Source organism: Podarcis tiliguerta, assembly GCF_965153285.1.
Source record: "Podarcis tiliguerta genome assembly, chromosome: 7".
In the NCBI taxonomy this organism is placed as follows: Eukaryota; Metazoa; Chordata; class Lepidosauria; order Squamata; family Lacertidae; genus Podarcis; species Podarcis tiliguerta.
Genome location: NC_139540.1, coordinates 72,858,222 through 72,875,514, shown reverse-complemented (window position 1 = coordinate 72,875,514; position 17,293 = coordinate 72,858,222). Strand labels below are relative to the sequence as shown.

Here is a 17,293-nt window from a genome sequence, read left to right as displayed (position 1 = left end):
AGATAAATTTGCAGTGAATTTAGGATGAACTTTTGGGAGGAAGGAATTGCAAACTGATGTGGAAATATGGAGAACTAAATTTAAGATGGGGAAAATGATAAACTGAAAACCACAGCAACAAGATTCACCCATCTCTACACTTAAATGGGTTTACAAGGTCCCAAGAGTGCAATAACCTGTCATAGTGGCAAACAATATACTTTATTTGAAAAATATATGTACGAATAAAAGCTTATTTCCCCCTTTTGTTTATTCAAAGAAAATGTAACAATACCGAACAGCAACACTTGCTTGCAGAGGTATCTTTCACTGAATTTCCAGTCATATAATACTTTCCATATTTTTCTTTTCTTAAAAAAATAGATATTTTTGCACACTTTGGGGGGGGGGGGAGTAAGAATCACCCAACTTGATAATGCTGCTGTTACCAGTCTCTTAATGCACAGTGTTATTTCAAAGGTCTAGCAATGGCAAGTTGCTTCATAGCCAAGAAGAACTCCAGGTGTCCATGGCAACAACTACTATCTTTTTCTGCCATCCATGCAACTCCCGCCCTATAACAACATGAAGGAAAATGTAGATGATAAAGACTGACAAATATGCTCTAAGAATTAAGTGGGGGGGGGGTTTACAGGAGCTTTGTAGATATCAATGGAATCAGACTTTCACAAAAGGAACTAAAGTGTGTGGAATAACCATCACTCCGTCTCTTAGTAGCATCCATTAACCAACAGCATTAACAACATGATGACATTTTATGAATGATTCACAGATATGCCTCTGAATTCCAGGCTTAGCATATGTGCCCTAAACTAGGGCTTGCCAATCAGAAGGTCTGTGGTTCGAATCCCCATGACGGGGTGAGCTCCCGTTGCTCGGTCCCTGCTCCTGCCAACCTAGCAGTTTGAAAGCACGTCAAAGTGCAAGTAGATAAATAGGTACTGCTCTGGTGGGAAGATAAATGGTGTTTCCGTGCACTGCTCTGGTTCGCCAGAAGTGGCTTAGTCATGCTGGCCACATGACCTGGAAGCTGTACACCGGCTCCCTCGGCCACTAAAGCAAGATGAGTGCCGCAACCTCAGAGTCGTCCACAACTGGATCTAATGGTCAGGGGTCCCTTTACCTTTACCTTAGAGGGAGTGGCTTAAAGTCTGCAGGTGAACACTTCTAAAGCAGGAAGGATGTCATTAATTTACATTCAGCTGTGGGTGGAATGAATGCTAGATGTCTCCATCCAGCTATAGACATGCACAAGCTTCTTCAACCTGTGGCCCTCCAACTGTTTTGCATTACATAGCTTTGCCATATTCCCAAAAGAGAAAATTTTGACATTCCCCCCAAAAGTATTTGGGCTTTTTAAGGATTTTTACAGCATTTTTCTTTTAAAAAATCACCCTAGTTGCTATATGTCCAGGTTTCCCGGACATTTTGCCGATTTGGCAAAAATCCACCCGAACGCCATTTTGACGGTCCGATTCCCGGATGTGTCCAGGAAAACCCAGACATATGACAGCCTCCATCAGCCTAAGCCAACATGGCTGTGTTGGCTGATGCTGTTGGGCATTGCAGTCCAAAATATTTGGAGGGCACCAAGATGAGGAAGATTGACCTAGATCAATGGGGAATCTCTCATGCATGCAGATGTTGAGAACATGGTTGGTTTCCCCTTCTTAATGCAGGAGCCATTCCTGCAGAAATGTTCGGCTTCTGTGGGTGGGGGTTGAAACTGGCTATTCAAGAAAAGGTCTTCCCTACCCAACAACAAACACACTGCCACGGCTGATTCATGTGACTGTATGCTTTGAAGAGAGCTGTGGAGACACACCCATGTCACCGCAATTTATAGTGCAGTAGACTTTAGGGACGCGGGTGGCGCTGTGGGTTAAAGCCTCAGTGCCTAGGGCTTGCCGATCGAAAGGTCGGCGGTTCGAATCCCCACAGCGGGGTGCGCTCCCGTTGTTCGGTCCCAGCGCCTGCCAACCTAGCAGTTCGAAAGCACTCCCGGGTGCAAGTAGATAAATAGGAACCGCTTACGAGCGGGAAGGTAAACGGCGTTTCCGTGTGCTGCTCTGGCTCGCCAGAGCAGCGATGTCACGCTGGCCACGTGACCCGGAAGTGTCTTCGGACAGCGCTGGCTCTCGGCCTTTAGAGTGAGATGAGCGCACAACCCTAGAGTCTGGCAAGACTGGCCCGTACGGGCAGGGGTACCTTTACCTTTACCTTTAGACTTTAGTAAGGGGTACAGGTGGCCTAAGACATGCTGATCAGAAGGTCGGCGGTTCGAATCCCCACAACTGGGTGAGCTCCCGTTGCTCAGTCCCTGCTCCTGCCAACCTAGCAGTTTGAAAGCACGTCAAAGTGCAAGTAGATAAATAGATACTGCTCCGGTGGGAAGATAAATGGTGTTTCCGTGCGCTGCTCTGGTTCGCCAGAAGTGGCTTAGTCATGATGGCCACATGCCCGGAATCTGTACGCCGGCTCCCTCGGCCAATAAAGCGAGATGAGCGCTGCAACCCCAGAGTCGGTCAGGGGTCCTTAGACTTTAGTAGGGTAACTGCATTTGAGATGACTTTTCTTGTAATTAGATTCTGGTTTCATATATATACTCAAGTTTTTATGATTTGGAATGCAAACTACCTTGAACACACACACACACACACAGAAATATGGCAAATAAAGTTTTAAAATAAGTATAGTTCACACTTTTCAAGATGGCTCTTATTTTTAAACATCTCTTCACATAAAAAATAGAAGCCAGATCCGACTGTTTTTCAATTTCCTTAACCTTCTTTATATGCTCGTTTTTCTCCCTCTTGAAATTTGACTACCCTGGTTCTCTTATTCAGTCAAGAACAGTGCTGTAGATCTATGGTGTGGAAGAAGAGTAAATTTTTCTTCCCCTGTCCCCCATGAAGCTAGCCTCAAATATGACCTGGCTCCTCTGCATAATCACCTGATCACATGGCGGCCCAATTCATGTTATCTTCACCCACTTTTGAGATGATGAAGGATTCTAGAAACCTGGGCTCCAGGCACTGGGTTATTTACACAAATAGTTGGTTGATCTCATCATGTAGTAGATGCAAGGGAGAGGGACACTATGTTCTGAGTGGGCATGAAAATAATGTTCCATTCTGTTGATGGTCCATTCTTATGCTGGTGGTCCTCTCCTTAAAAGAGGCCAAAGGCATATAGAAGAAAGAAGGGAAGCCTGTTCCAGTTCACTTCTAGAACTTGTACTATGTGGAAAAATCACTGTTGGTGTTTTTGGTTTAAGAAGTTTTATGAGGAAACTTAGTGCTCTTGCACTAGTTAGTTCCAGACTTTCTGACACAGTACAAATTTGTATTTGACAATAATTACATTTGTGTTTGGTATTTTAATGAACATGTTTGAATTCATACAACCTTTTCCCCAAGGCTTCCATATCTGCGGGAAAATTATGTGGAATGTGATGAAACTTCCATGATTTTATTCAGGAGTTGCTTGTTAAGTGTTTTCCGAGGGAATTCTAAAAATCTAGGAGGAAAAAATTAAGCACACCAATGTCCCAAGGAGCCCCCCCCCCCCCCAAGGAGTTAAGCAATCAAGAATACATACTAGTCCTGTAGATTTCTGGATGAGAATGTGCATCTTACTGAATCTGGACCACCTCTAGCTCTTTTCAGATAGGAGCATCGGTTACAAAATCACTTTAAAACACAGCTGCTTAAGTGCTTTGCCCATGGGTGGATGGTATAATTGTGGAAGAAAGGAAGAAGGTAAATGTGTCATGCTGAAATACATTTCACTCCATCAGAGAAGGGGGAATTGCCTTTCCGATGTCCTCAGGAAATCTTTGCTGATCTACACACAGCAAGAAATTACCAAACAATATTTCTCTGCGCATAACCTTTGCTTAAACTCACAGTACGATAACAGTGACCTTGCATTCAATCACACACAAAGTAAGATCCCCTCCCCAGTAGTTTAATCTTATTAACACACAAAGTACCAAACAGAGAAATTGTCTGCTGTGGGGAGAATAGAAATAAGAGTAAAACGTTAAAATAATGGGGGATGACGAGGCAGGGAGGAATGGCAATTCTTTTTGTTCCGCTCTGTGAAGCTTTTTCTCTGTTCTTTAGCCCTGAAGGTTCAGAATTTCTGCTATTTGTCATGCAAACAACAAAGCGCTAGGGTGGATCGTTGAATCAAAGACAGTAAGCATTGCAAACATGCAGACTTATAATGATACAAAAGCACATTTGGAGAACAGTCTGGTAAGGACACATCAAAGAGACTGCACAAAATCAACCAGAGCTGAGTCTTGGCTAGCATTGGGTGGGATTTTAAACACATTGGCACCCCAGGGACCGTCCTATATAGAGAGAATAGCATTTCCAAAATGCTTGATATGTAGCCCACAACAACTACCATCCTCCACCATGGACATAAACCGGAGGCACAATTCAATTTCACTTCTTGATGCTTTATTTTTCTCTAAAGGACGGAAGATAGCCTGGATAATATGACCTCCCAGCCCTTTGCCCAAGTCGAGTCATAAATTCTGGATAATGATGATGGTTTGTCACAGAGGCTGCATCAAGGAATCCCATTGCAGTCTTACACTCTCCCCTGGGAAGATGACCCATCTACATTTTGGTACAGAGACAGTATCAAAGTGGCATGCAGCCTTCCTGCTCCAATGGGCAACACACGATGGGCAAATCCAACATGGCAGCCTAATTTTGCAAGGCACACTTCTGTCCACTTGTATAAGGCTATTGCAACCCAGCACAGAGTTTTAGAATCTCTGAAATGGGGCACTGATTCTCTCCCCCCCCCCCGTAAAAGAATTATGCAGACCTCTTCAGCAACTTGTTGGTTGAAGGGCTACATTTGGCCTCTAGCCTACACCTGTTCCTGCTATCAATTGTATAGCAAATGTTTCCTCAAGTTAGACAAGCAGGTGGGATGCAATTGCAGCAGGGAAGTATAGTTTAATATAGTTTAGTGTGGATTGACTTGGATATTGATCATCCATATCCCCGGATGAAGGAAAGACGAAGTAAGGAGCAGTCAATATGTCCTATATCAGAGTTTGGAATTTCAAAGTATGCTGGTCTGGTGAACTACAGTGGTACCTCGGGTTACATATGCTTCAGGTTACATACACTTCAGGTTACAGACCCTGCTAACCCAGAAATAGTACCTCAGGTTAAGAACTTTGCTTCAGGATGAGAACAGAAATCGTGCTCTGGCGGCATGGCGGCAGCAGGAGGCCCCATTAGCTAAAGTCGTGCTTCAGGTTAAGAACAGTTTCAGGTTAAGAACGCACCTCCGGTATGAATTAAGTACTTAACCCAAGGTACCACTGTACACACATTTGAAGCAGCTGAATAACTTCACACAGGTGCTTCAGAGAAATAATCATATGCAAACGAAAATGAATTTTGTGTGCATGGAGATAATGGGCAGAGGTCACCCACTCTACCTTTATTTGTCTGCAATGGAGACTCACCGACATTTATGTCCATGGGATTTGGGAAACAGTCCCTGCTTTCCCTCATTTTTTCAGCTTGGGCAAAACCTATTTGTTTCACAGGGTCTTGGCAGATAGGCTGTTCAGGGGGGAAATGATGTAAAGGACTGTCAAAGACAGGCTTTAGCTGTAGCAATACCTTGCAGATTCTTGGTACCTCCTTCTCGTGCTGAAATAGCCTTCACTGGATAATCAATCACAGCAGCTCATTACACACCCCACTCTTCTTCTGTATTACAAGCCCCCCCCCAAAAAAAATCAATTTATTTACTTTTAAAGCAAACCTCTTCTTTTTGTTTTTCTTTCTATGTTATATAACTTTTATGCTGTCACTTAATATACTTTATTTAAGCAAACAAACAAAAACAAAACCCTTGGGAAAATGTCACGCATTGCAAAAGGATTGCAGGTTTGGTAAAGAAAAGTGACAGAGAACCATTCCAACAGACAGTGTTACAAGAAATGCTCCACGGCAAAGATTTTTAACATTTGTGAGATTCTTTAACACTTGGTCAGAAAAACCACACTTGATGGGTTGAAGTATATTCCTTAAAATGAGGAGCTGGTTAAAAAGAAAAGGGAAAGGTGAGTTTTTAATTTGCAAGGCCTATCTACGATACAATTTTATAGTCATTTTTATAACTGTCATGGCTTCCCCCGCCCCCCAAGAAAACAAAACAAAACATGGGAAATGTAGTTTGGCGAAGGTGCTAAGAATTCCTGCTGGATTATCTCTGTACACTTACATGTTGTCACAGAACTACAGTTCTCAAGAGCTGGCTGAAGGGAAGGAATGCTACACCAGTTTTATGTCATTAAATTAGGTACCGTATTTTTTGCTCTATAGGACGCACCAGACCACAAGACGCACCTAGTTTTTGGAGGAGGAAGACAAGAAAAAAAATATTCTGAATCTCAGAAGCCAGAACAGCAAGAGGGATCGCTGAGCAGTGAAAGCAGCAATCCCTCTTGCTGTTCTGGTTTCTGGGATAGCTGCGCAGCCTGCATTCGCTCCATAAGACGCACACGCATTTCCTCTTACTTTTTAGGAGGGAAAAAAATGAGTCTTATAGAGCATAAAATACGGTATGTCCAACAGACATGGTGGGGTACACACTTGTTGGAAGATAGTGATCCTCGTGAACTTGGTGGGACTCTCTAATGCACAGACAACACATTCTGCACGGCAAAGCAACATTCCAATATCTTGCGAGATTGGAAGGCTTCACTTTGGTTGAAAGGCCATGGCTCCATGGTAGAGGAAATGTTTTGCATGTAAAAGGCCTCAGGTTCAATCCCCAGCATCTGTAGGTAGGACTGGGGAAAGGCTCCTGAAACTGTGGAGATCTGCCGTCAGGGTATGTACACAATACTGAGCTAGGTGGAAGAATGGTTTAGTATACCGTAGCCTCCTTTCTTCCTTTCATAATGTGAACAGTGTCCCCAACTCACTGAAGAACCTCCATGTGAAGAGTGATTTCAATACATGAGACACCCTGCCTCCCCCCCAGTGGTGAAGCTACATGCTCTACCACCGGGGGTGGAGAGCAGCCAGGGGCATGGCATGCTGCCCGCGGGGACATGGCGCACATCCTGGGGGCGTGGTACGGTGCCCGTGAGGGCATAGTGCACCGTCTACAGGGCTGTGGCGCATGTTCTGTGGGCATGGCATGGCACCTGTGGGGGTGTGGCGTCTGGCCCATGGGGGTACACGGTGCATGCCTGCCCCCCCCCCCCCCGCTGCGATGGCACCCTACCGGAATAGTGGTGCTGGGGGTGGTTCGCTCCCTCCACACACCTGTTCCTCTGCCAGTGCCCCCCCCCGAAAATGTTGACATTATGGCTTTCATTGTCTTTCTTGGTTTCCTCGTTAAAAACAAAAATGTGGCGTTCCCTTTACAGTGTTACCTCGAGTTACAGACGCTTCAGGTTACAGAAGCTTCAGGTTACAGACTCTGCTAACCCAGAAATAGTACCTCGGGTTAACAACTTTACCTCAGGATGAGAACAGAAATCGAGCGGTGGCAGCACGGTGGCAGCAGCAGGAGACCCCATTAGCTAAAGGGGTACCTCAGGTTAAGAACAGTTTCAGGTTAAGAACCTCCACAATGAATTAAGTTCTTAACCCGAAGTGCCACTGTATTCATTTATTTAGGGGTATGCAGTCCACTAATTCCTGATCTTTGCACTGAGTACATTAGCGTGTCAGGAGAGAATTCCTAATGTAAAGTCAGTAATAATTTGAGACAGCAATCCTGTATGTGGGAGTAAGCCACATTGAACCCAGTAAGACTCACTTCTGAGTAGACCAGAAGCAGCTCATGTGGCAGGGTGGAGCCACAGTGCCAGCTTCCTGGCAGTGGCCATGCTGCCACTAACCAGGAGGGAGTGGTGAAGTGATGGGAGCCTGGCATGGTATAGGTGGGTCCCAGTAAAGCATTCACACCACGCTAACCCCATGTCTTGTGTTTTGCCTTTTCAGCAAGTGGCAGGGACACCACTATAGTGGACGTTTGAGTTGCAAACGTGATTCATGCGGGATGCATGTTCGCAATCTGCAGCGTTCGCAACCTGCAGCTGCGTGTCTGCACACGTGTGGGTTGCGATTCGGTGCTTCTGCACATGTGCAAAGCGTGATTTAGCGCTTCTGCGCATGCGCAACCGCCAAAACCTGGAAGTAACCCGTTCCAGTGCTTCCGGGTTTCAGTGGTCCGTAACCTGAAAAAACACAACTTGAAGCATCTGTAACCCAAGGTATGACTGTACCAGGAAGCTGGCATTGCAAGTCTGCAGAAAAGTCTAGGATTGTACTGTTAAAAAAATATCTAGAGTGTATTGCAGGCCCAACATATTTACTCATAGAGAAGACTTGCACTCTGTGTGATTACTATCTTGGCCTTCTTCATATCCACTTCAGCCAGGGGGAAAGGATGTGATTGGAGGTCACCTATCATATCTCTAGCCTGACTCGTCTCCCTTTTAAACTAGGACACATGCTCAAATTAGCAGAAATGCAAGTAGTGGGTTTCCCTAAGATTGAGTAATTCTTACTTTTTAAATACCCTAAAAATAATGGCTTTTGGCTGTTTTCCACCATAGGGGCGGGCCTTCAGTTTTGATTCTGACAAAAAGAAGTGCACCTCAAGTATTTGAAGCTTGTGGGGTACACTGCTATAAGCAGTGATAGAAGTAATTCATTAGTGGTAAGCAGAAACTACAGTCCATCTCTAGCATAATGTGGTTAGTTAATGTCAACTCCCCTGAAGAAACACTAATTCAGAGGTAGAAGTGGCAAAATCAAGGTGTTTATACAGATTGACTGCAATGTTCTATCTCTGTGTTTGGAGTGCAGAAACTGTTCGCCTGTTCCAATGCTATCACACTAGGGCCCAGAAATATCTGTAGTCCAGGGTGAGGACTTCCAACTCACTCTTAAGTATGGAGTAGGATGGAGTGGTGACGACATAGTTCTCCTGCAATTGATTAGACAGTAACCTCAGGAGAGTTTCCTGAGGGAATTCAGTGCCTGTGCAATTTCTCACCTAGTTTGCCAACCCTAGATCACGATTCTGGAGAAATTCAGTTGCAACAATCCTTTGCAGGATCAGGATTTCAGCTACGGTTTGGAGTGTAATAAGGGCCTTGTCATTAGAAAGATGGGGAGCAAAACCAACATATTAAATGTGAACTGGTGAGAAATCAAATTGTACAGCTATATTCATTAATAGCCTCTACTAACTTCAAGACCTCACCACTGAACAGAAAAAGCACCTAGCATTCCCCGCCTAGTTATTACTAGTGCTGTGTTCCTGCAAAATTGCAGCCTAAGTGAAACTGACTTGCAATGAAATAAGTACTCCCTTTTGCCTTGCCACACTTGTAAAATTAATTTGGTGTCACAAAAACAAGAAAAAAACAAGAGTGACGCTTTTCTCTCTCTCAAGCACACAAATGCATTCCTAACAAACAAAGCCATAAAATCTAGCTATGCAACAAGATCATAACTAAATGAAATATAAACTAAAATACTAAAACAAACTATCATAACTAATATAATCTTTTCTTGGCTCTGTTTCCTTATTCAAAAAATAGACTCCCACCCCCCTTCTGATACAGAGGCCCCAAATTAATCAATGGATTTAAGAACTCTGACCCTCATGGAGATGCCTTTTTGAATGATCCTGCAAATGCACATAGATGTGTAGGAACATAAACAGTTACATATATGGAAAGGAAGCATTGAGTAGGACCCTGCCTTATGTGTGTGGGATCCTATGTAGCACAATAAATTATAAGGTAATTTCCCCATGCTCACAGGTTTACCTTGAATATTAAAGTTGTGCCTCACCATTTTATTCACGAGCTTGGGGTAGTTAACTTGAGAGGGGTCGCCGGTGACCTCAGTGTTGCAAAGAAACAAGAGATTGCAACACCAATAGTGCACAAAAGAGCTATATCTTTCTTTGTCAATGTTTATTACAATAGAATAAATCTTTTATTTTTTTATTTTTAATGGAATACCCAACATGTTTTGAAGGACCCAGGCAGCTTTATCTGTATAAAGCTGGATGTAAATACACTAGAAGTAATATAAAATATGCATACAATCTTCAACAAGTGACCCAAAACAGCATAAATCTTACATATACTTACCAAACTTAAATAATTAGACATAAAATAAGGGCATGTCCCTCCAAACATATTGGGTGTTGCCACAGTAAATAATAGTTCTATTGTCTTACAATAAATTTTGAGAACATTTTAAGATACTTTTACAGCTCTACTTTGCACGCCAGTGATGTGCATGTCTTGTACTGCTGTTGCCCTTTGGACCATTGCATTGCACGACCCAGACCCGTTTAACTTCTGAGATGGGAATCGCATCGTTTGCCTTCAGGTTGTTTGTTGCACCCAAAGTCTTCCCATAGATGCTGAACCTGACATTGGAATTGCCTGATAATGCTCTCTATGCCATCCTGTGAAGATACAGAAAATGGCTATGACAACACCTTATCAAGTGACAAATTTCTTTTGGGATTTAGAGCAGCAATATGATCGGCAATAACTTATCTACATTCACCAATCCCAATGAAGACCAGGCAACCCAAGCTGTTGCATAGCTTAACACATAATAAAACAATGACTTAAAAACCAAACCAAACTGAGAAAGCCTTTTCATCTTCTCCTTCATGGCAGAAAGACATTTTATATTGTTCAATTTAACTTTTTTTAAAAAATCTGTTGTTGTATTTGAAATGCTGTTAAAAATAGCAGGCAAAATAACAATAAAAATGGAAGCAACAGCTTCGATACCACTCAGTAACAGCAAAGTTCTGGCAGTGGGAGGGTGGAATTATGAGGTTGTTTCAATAGAATGCTTGGTTCATGAGCTCACCATGGATAGGAAGATTAGGATTGGCCCATTGAAATGTGTCACCCCCAATAGATGTTGGCATGTAAATAAAATTCAGATGGATGTTAGTATGGGCAGACACTAAAATGGCACTTAACTCAGTAATTCCATTAAATCCTTCCGAAAGAAGTAGTATTCCTGGGATGTATTACAACAGAAGCAAATGACCTCTCCCCATCATTACCTTAACCCCTCTAAACTTATAAACAGAGCTAGACATATTATTTCAATGATCCAAACAAGATTTGTTCTTCTCACAAGTAGGCATCACTATAGACTCAATGTAGCTCTGGGTATATTTAGGGATATTAAAGTAATATTGGCCATTGCTTGGTTTACTTAGGGTATCGTTACTGATACTGCACCACAGACTTTATTGAGCAATTAAAAATATACACAAAGGGACAATCTTTTCCTTTGGGGGCATATATTTTTCTGTTTCTTCTTCCAAATTTCCATCCAATTGAAGAACCCAGTTTCAAATGTGAAAAGGGCACTTGTTTCTACAGTAACTGTGTACATCAGTTTGCTCCAAGTACTGTATTTCTATAATATATTCAGATAAAGATTGTTTGCTGTTAAACCACTGCTGTCGTTATGTCTCCAAGTTGCTTGGGGAACTAAAATGTTCCATATTTGAGGAATGATAACGAGAATTTAAGTTGTTCTTTCAGATTCTATTTCTCCATAAAGTTCAGCTAGCTTCTTAAACTCTGGTCCCCAGTCACCAAGGTAATTATAATCCTGGTCAGAATGTGTAGTGGCTGAATCCAAGGAGCTGATAGACCCAGCTTCTGACCTTTGACCCTCATATGCGTAAGTCTGTAGGGAATCATATGGGGGCACACTAGGATCGAGGTCTGCTTCTGCCAATCTTTGCTTAATAAATTCCTGAACATCTATACTGTCAAGACAGGATGAAGCGGGATGCTTGGGGGTGGGTTTGACTTCAGGCCGCACATCCCGCCGATACTTCAGTTCCTCAGCAGCTGATGGGTTCCGCAGGGCAGTGATGTCAAAAGCTTCAGTGTCTTCCTCACCTCCTCCTTCATCATCATAGGTAACAACATTTTCCCGGACGTCCTCCTCCGAAATAATCAGAGGCTCTTTTTTGCTGCGTCTTAGTGTGATGAAAAGGACCACTATTGCTGAGAAAATTCAAGATAGCAGATTAGAAGGGCTGCTGGCTGATTAAATGATATTTTTTATGCTGATGAATCATATAGCTTTTAGCAGATTCATCTATCAATTCATTAACTGATTAAAGTGAAATAAATGTGCATGATACCAAAACTTCCCATATAGGTTCTTCTGTGAGATACTGTAAGAAGTGAAAGTTAAACTAATCTCTCCCCCCCCCCACCCCATAATATTACATAATCTAATTACAGGGTATCAACGTATTTTCTGGAATTTGACAAGACCCACATTTCATATTCCAACAAATACCAGCCAAGTATCTCTCAGTTTCTTTGAATAATCTATCCTTCCCCTGTTGTCAGCTTGCCTTATCTGTGTCATCCCCCCCCCCCTTCTGGCTACTTTCCAGATTTTAAATATCTAACCTTTATACTCTGGGAGAGTTTTCGCTTTCTCGTGCTTGGAAATGTTTGCTTTACTTGCTACTAACATATCCAAAACAACAGCCTTGAAGAAGAAATAAAAAATATGACTGGAACCCTTTTCAGTAAATTTGCCTACTATCAAAATATAATTTACCACTCAATGCTACCATTAATTGTGAAAAGGAAAGCAATATTTGATAGTTTCCTTTATGGGCTCAATTCTAGTCACACACTAGGACAAAAAGAAATGAATGAATGAATGAATAAAATAACCAAGTCTGCCCTGATGTGCCACACTTAGTGATTAAAATTAGCCCCACCAACCATCAACAAAACTTAAGTTTATGAATGTACCAAAACAATTAAAGATTGTTGCTCTCGAGATTAAGTTTGCCTGACAGATCGATAGTCATGAAACCCCTGCTTTCAATAGATTCAAGCTGTAGCAGTGGTGTATATAATGATTCCATAACTATCGCTCAGTGGAAGGAGGGGCTCCCACTCGCTTGTTGTCTGGTGCAGCCTATATCTGCCTATACCTGCTTCTTAATGGCTCTTCTCCTGTTCCCTTTCTTATCCTTGATGGTTCTTCTCCCAGGCGATCTCCTGAATGGGAAAACCTGTCTGGCAGCCCCTCTTAATGCTCCAAGCATTGATCAAACACCAGCACCCACTCATTCCAGGCACCCACAACCTCTAGCACCCCAAAACCCATAATATTATATCTAAATAGGTCTAAATCTTAATTATTTTTTCTCACAAGTTAGGAAGATATTACTTGCCACATTAATAATTTGTGCACAGGTATTAATGGGGGGGGGGGTAATCTGGTTTGTTTGTTTTTTTACAGTTGAGGGATGAAAGGCTGCCGCAAATTATTATCACCTATTTTCTTGGAACTTAAGCATAACTAACTCTTTTTTTTCAGGATTGGGGCCACTGGGAATGGGTATAAGCAATTGTAAAATGGACACTGACCAAAACCACTCAGATGAGGACATGGCGGGAATGAGGGATTTCAATATCACTTAATGAGACTATAAAAAATTTATTGGGGGGGGGCAAGCAAAAATGGGTTGCTCCTTATCAGAAATTTCAAACAATAAAATAAAAACTTCCCTGGAGAACGGAAGCAATGAAGATTGCTAATGAAGATATTTAAGAATAATGTCATACATTGAAGAACTTCCTTTATCTGGATAAAGATTCACTTCTTTAATTTCTAACAATATTAGTATATGGGTCATTATAGATTCATCCCATTGTGAGCAGCATTTGTTCTTCAAAGGGACTTTCTTCTCAAGCTCTGTTTAGTGTGCAAATATACATGTAAAGACAGTATGAGCAGGTTGAGTCAGAGCCAAATGAGAGGGAATATTAGCTAATGGGTACTATTCAGATAAATCTAAGCACATAAAGTATTCAGAGAAAATGCATTTCCAAGGACATTTATCTAATAGAATCATCTTCTTGCCTGCACTGTCCCTTGCCCCTCTTGATGATGCTTTGTGTCGTTATCAGCTCATCCCACAGAGATAATTAGCAAATGGCTTTCATACACTCCTGAAAGTCCTTCTGGCAGAGGAATCTGTTTCAAAAAGATTCTCCTCCTTTCTTCTTTTTATTACTTCCCCCAAGAGTACTGGACATGCAACTCGAATTGGTTCCTGAAAATCTTACCAAATTACCTGGGCAGATCAGCAGTGCTAATTACTTAGTGACCTCTGCAAAATTAATTCCACAGGATGCCAGCAGTTCAGCTGTCTGCTTTAAAGGCTTCTTGGTCCTATTAATTTTAGCTAAAGTCTTTACCAATTTTTTTTTAATATAAAAAAAAATATCAAAGCTTTGTGTTTCTAATTACCTCCTATCACAAGTGATTCCTGGTTCGGAATGACATTATACTGAAAAAGCCACATTGTTTCTGTGATCATCTGAAGGCCACGGAAAGGACAGCGGTATTTAATTCTGAGAGAGGCTTACCCAGGAGAATGATGACACACAGCAGGATAGCAATCAAGGCCCCAGTACTCAATCCTGCAGAGGAGAGGAATGCCTCTGCATGACAGGTCCTCACCCTCCCGTCTCTTTCACACGCACACACTCGTATCACAAGGGTGGCGCTACTGCTGAGAGAAGGGATCCCTCCGTCAGAGATCACCACGGGGAGGTAATACACATCCTGAGTCGTCCGACTAAATCTCCTCCGCCTGGTCAGGATACTGGCTGTGTTATCTACAAGAAGAGAAAGCGAGTCAGAGTAATCTTAATAATTGCATTTAGTCATCGCCATCATTTATTATTTATACCCCACCCATCTGGCTGGGTTTCCCCAGCCACTCTGGGTGGCTCCCAACAGAATATTAAAAACACAATAGAACATCAAACTTTAAAAACTCCCCTAAACAGGGTTGCCTTCAGATGTCTTCTAGAAGTCAGGTAGTTGTTCCTTGACATCTGGTGGGAGGGCGTTCCACAGGGCGGGTGCCATTACTGAGAAGGCCCTCTGCCTGGCTCCCTGTAACTTCACTTCTCACAGTAAGGGAACCACCAGAAGGCACTTGGAGCTAGAAATCAGTATCTGGGCTGAACAATGGGGGTGGAGATGCTCCTTCAGGTATACTGGGTTGAGGCCGTTTAGGGCTTTAAAGGTCATCACTAACACTTTGCATTGTGCTCGGAAATGTACTGGGAGCCCATGTAGGTCTTTCAGGACTGATGTTATATGGTCTCGGTGGCCACTCCCAGTCACCAGTCTAGATGCCGTATTTTGGATTAATTGTAGTTTCCAGGTCACCTTCAAAGGTAGCCCCCTGTAGAGCGCATTGCAATAGTACAAGCAGGAGATAACTAGAGCATGCACCACTCTGGTGAGACACTCTGCAGGCAAGTAGGTTCTCAGCCTGCATACCGGATGGAGCAGGTAGACAGCTGCCCTGGACACAGAATTGACCTGCGCCTACATGGACAGCTGTGAGTCCAAAATGACTCCCAGGCTGGGCCCCTGGTCCTTCAGGGGCACAGTTGTCCCATTCAGGACCAGGGAGTCCCCCATACCTGCTCCCCCCCGTCCCCCTAAAACAGTACTTCTGTCTTGTCAGTACTTCTGTCTTGTCGGCCACCATCCATCCTCCAACCATCTCCAGACATTCTGGTCTTATCCCATGCCCCCCATTCCTTCACCCATATAGGCTTGCTGGTAGCCCACATGGCAATAAAGGGGCAATCTCAGGATCCATCTTGGTGAAAAAGTTCATACAACCTTTTTCAACAAGGTAGAATCTATTCTCTGTTCCCCCAGCTGTGGACAATGAACAGCAGTACAATGTCACATCACACCATTTGCATCTATTTAAAATCTGGGCACTAAGTAAGAGTCAAACCACTTCTAATATAAGATTACAATTCAAGCAATATTATTCTTTCTGCATTCCTTTTTTTAGTTTTACATATATAACAAAGGGTGGCGGAAGCAGTCTCCTTTTTGCCTTTTTAAAAACAATGGCTCTGTTTTCTTGCCATACAAAGTTAATCACAGACTTTTTTTTTTAGTTTCGCTTCAAATATTTCATAGGTGATTTAGCTCAACTACTATTGAGAATTGTACAGATATCAGTCACATTCTTCCTTCTCTGTATATATGCCGACACTGGTATTATGCTCATGCAAAAAATAAAATAAATAGTTCTATGCATTTGCAAGAGTGAAATACCACAAATGTTGATATCTGCATGGGCAGCTACTCCTCTCCCCATATTTTTATTATTTGTAAACAGCTAAGGCATGCACGGCTGCGTCTGGAGAACGGTGAAAAATAGTGAACCACAAAATTCCCACTTGCAAATTCATGGGGTAGCTGTTTGTGATTGCATTTTATTCTGTCATGGATGCTTTAGTTGAGATTCCTGCATTGCCTGGGGTTGGACTTGATGACCCTCAGTCCAACTCTACAATTCTATGATTCCATTATTGTGTCTCTTCAGTTCAGAATTCAAAAGGAGTGAATTTCTGAAGCATTCCCCGCCCACATGGAGCTTGCCTTCTTTTGGGGCTGGAGTTTATCACGGCTTCAAGCTGCTGCGGTTTTCAAATCTGGCAAGCTACCTTATTCACTGGTCCCACATTTGAGCTCTGCCTTGGTTGTTTTGCTGGTTTTGTTTTTCCCCTCACCAATCACTTGCATTATGGGGCTGGAGCCCTGGTAATGGACTGCACCGATTTCATTTTCCCAAATGACTGATTTGAAAGGTGAACCTTTTGGCATTTTGTGAGTAGGCAGGCAAGATCTGCCCTGGTTCTGATTTTCCCGCACACGGTTTCATTTCAAGCCTTGATTCAAAAGACTGGTAAGTGACTTCATATCACATCCACACACTTTTGCAATCAATAAAGATACCATATCATGTATCGTTGTCTCTACAGTACATTTCACATAAAAAACTAACCCGAAGTAGAAAAAAACAACATAGGAATTTATCTTTTTCTGCTACAGCATGATGTAGAGAAACTAGTTTAAAAGCTTTAAAAGTATAAAAGCCCCTTGTCGCCTTACTCTTACTTCTTGTTTTATTTTATGAAAGTAGTAGCAGGGTCTGACTTCCTTGCTTTGCTGTCAGCTAACTGAAAAATCTTTAATAGTTCCAACACCATTTCCCCCCTGAAGTTATAATGAGATTCTATTGGTCTAGATTCCAAGCTAATAAAGAGTATGGGAGCCTGAATAGACTGGCATTTATGACTGCTATACTATTTAAGAGTGACTTCATGAAAGGCTTGCAGCGTGATCTTCAA

At 42.5% G+C, this 17,293-nt stretch overlaps 1 protein-coding gene across 5 annotated transcripts in view; it reads right to left on the bottom strand.

The window, feature by feature from the left end:
• Positions 1 to 9,982: 9,982 nt before the first annotated feature.
• Positions 9,983 to 17,293, bottom strand: part of CDH18 (cadherin 18) — a 621,618-nt gene continuing 614,307 nt past the window's right edge. For all 5 annotated transcript variants that reach the window (XM_083449423.1, XM_083449420.1, XM_083449424.1 and 2 more), the window contains 2 exons: positions 14,486 to 14,737; positions 9,983 to 12,085 (listed from right to left, as the gene is read on the bottom strand). In XM_083449423.1, the coding sequence (XP_083305549.1) occupies positions 11,595 to 12,085; positions 14,486 to 14,737 (743 nt within the window). In that variant the 3' untranslated portion in view covers positions 9,983 to 11,594. The remainder of the gene's footprint in view (positions 12,086 to 14,485; positions 14,738 to 17,293) is intronic.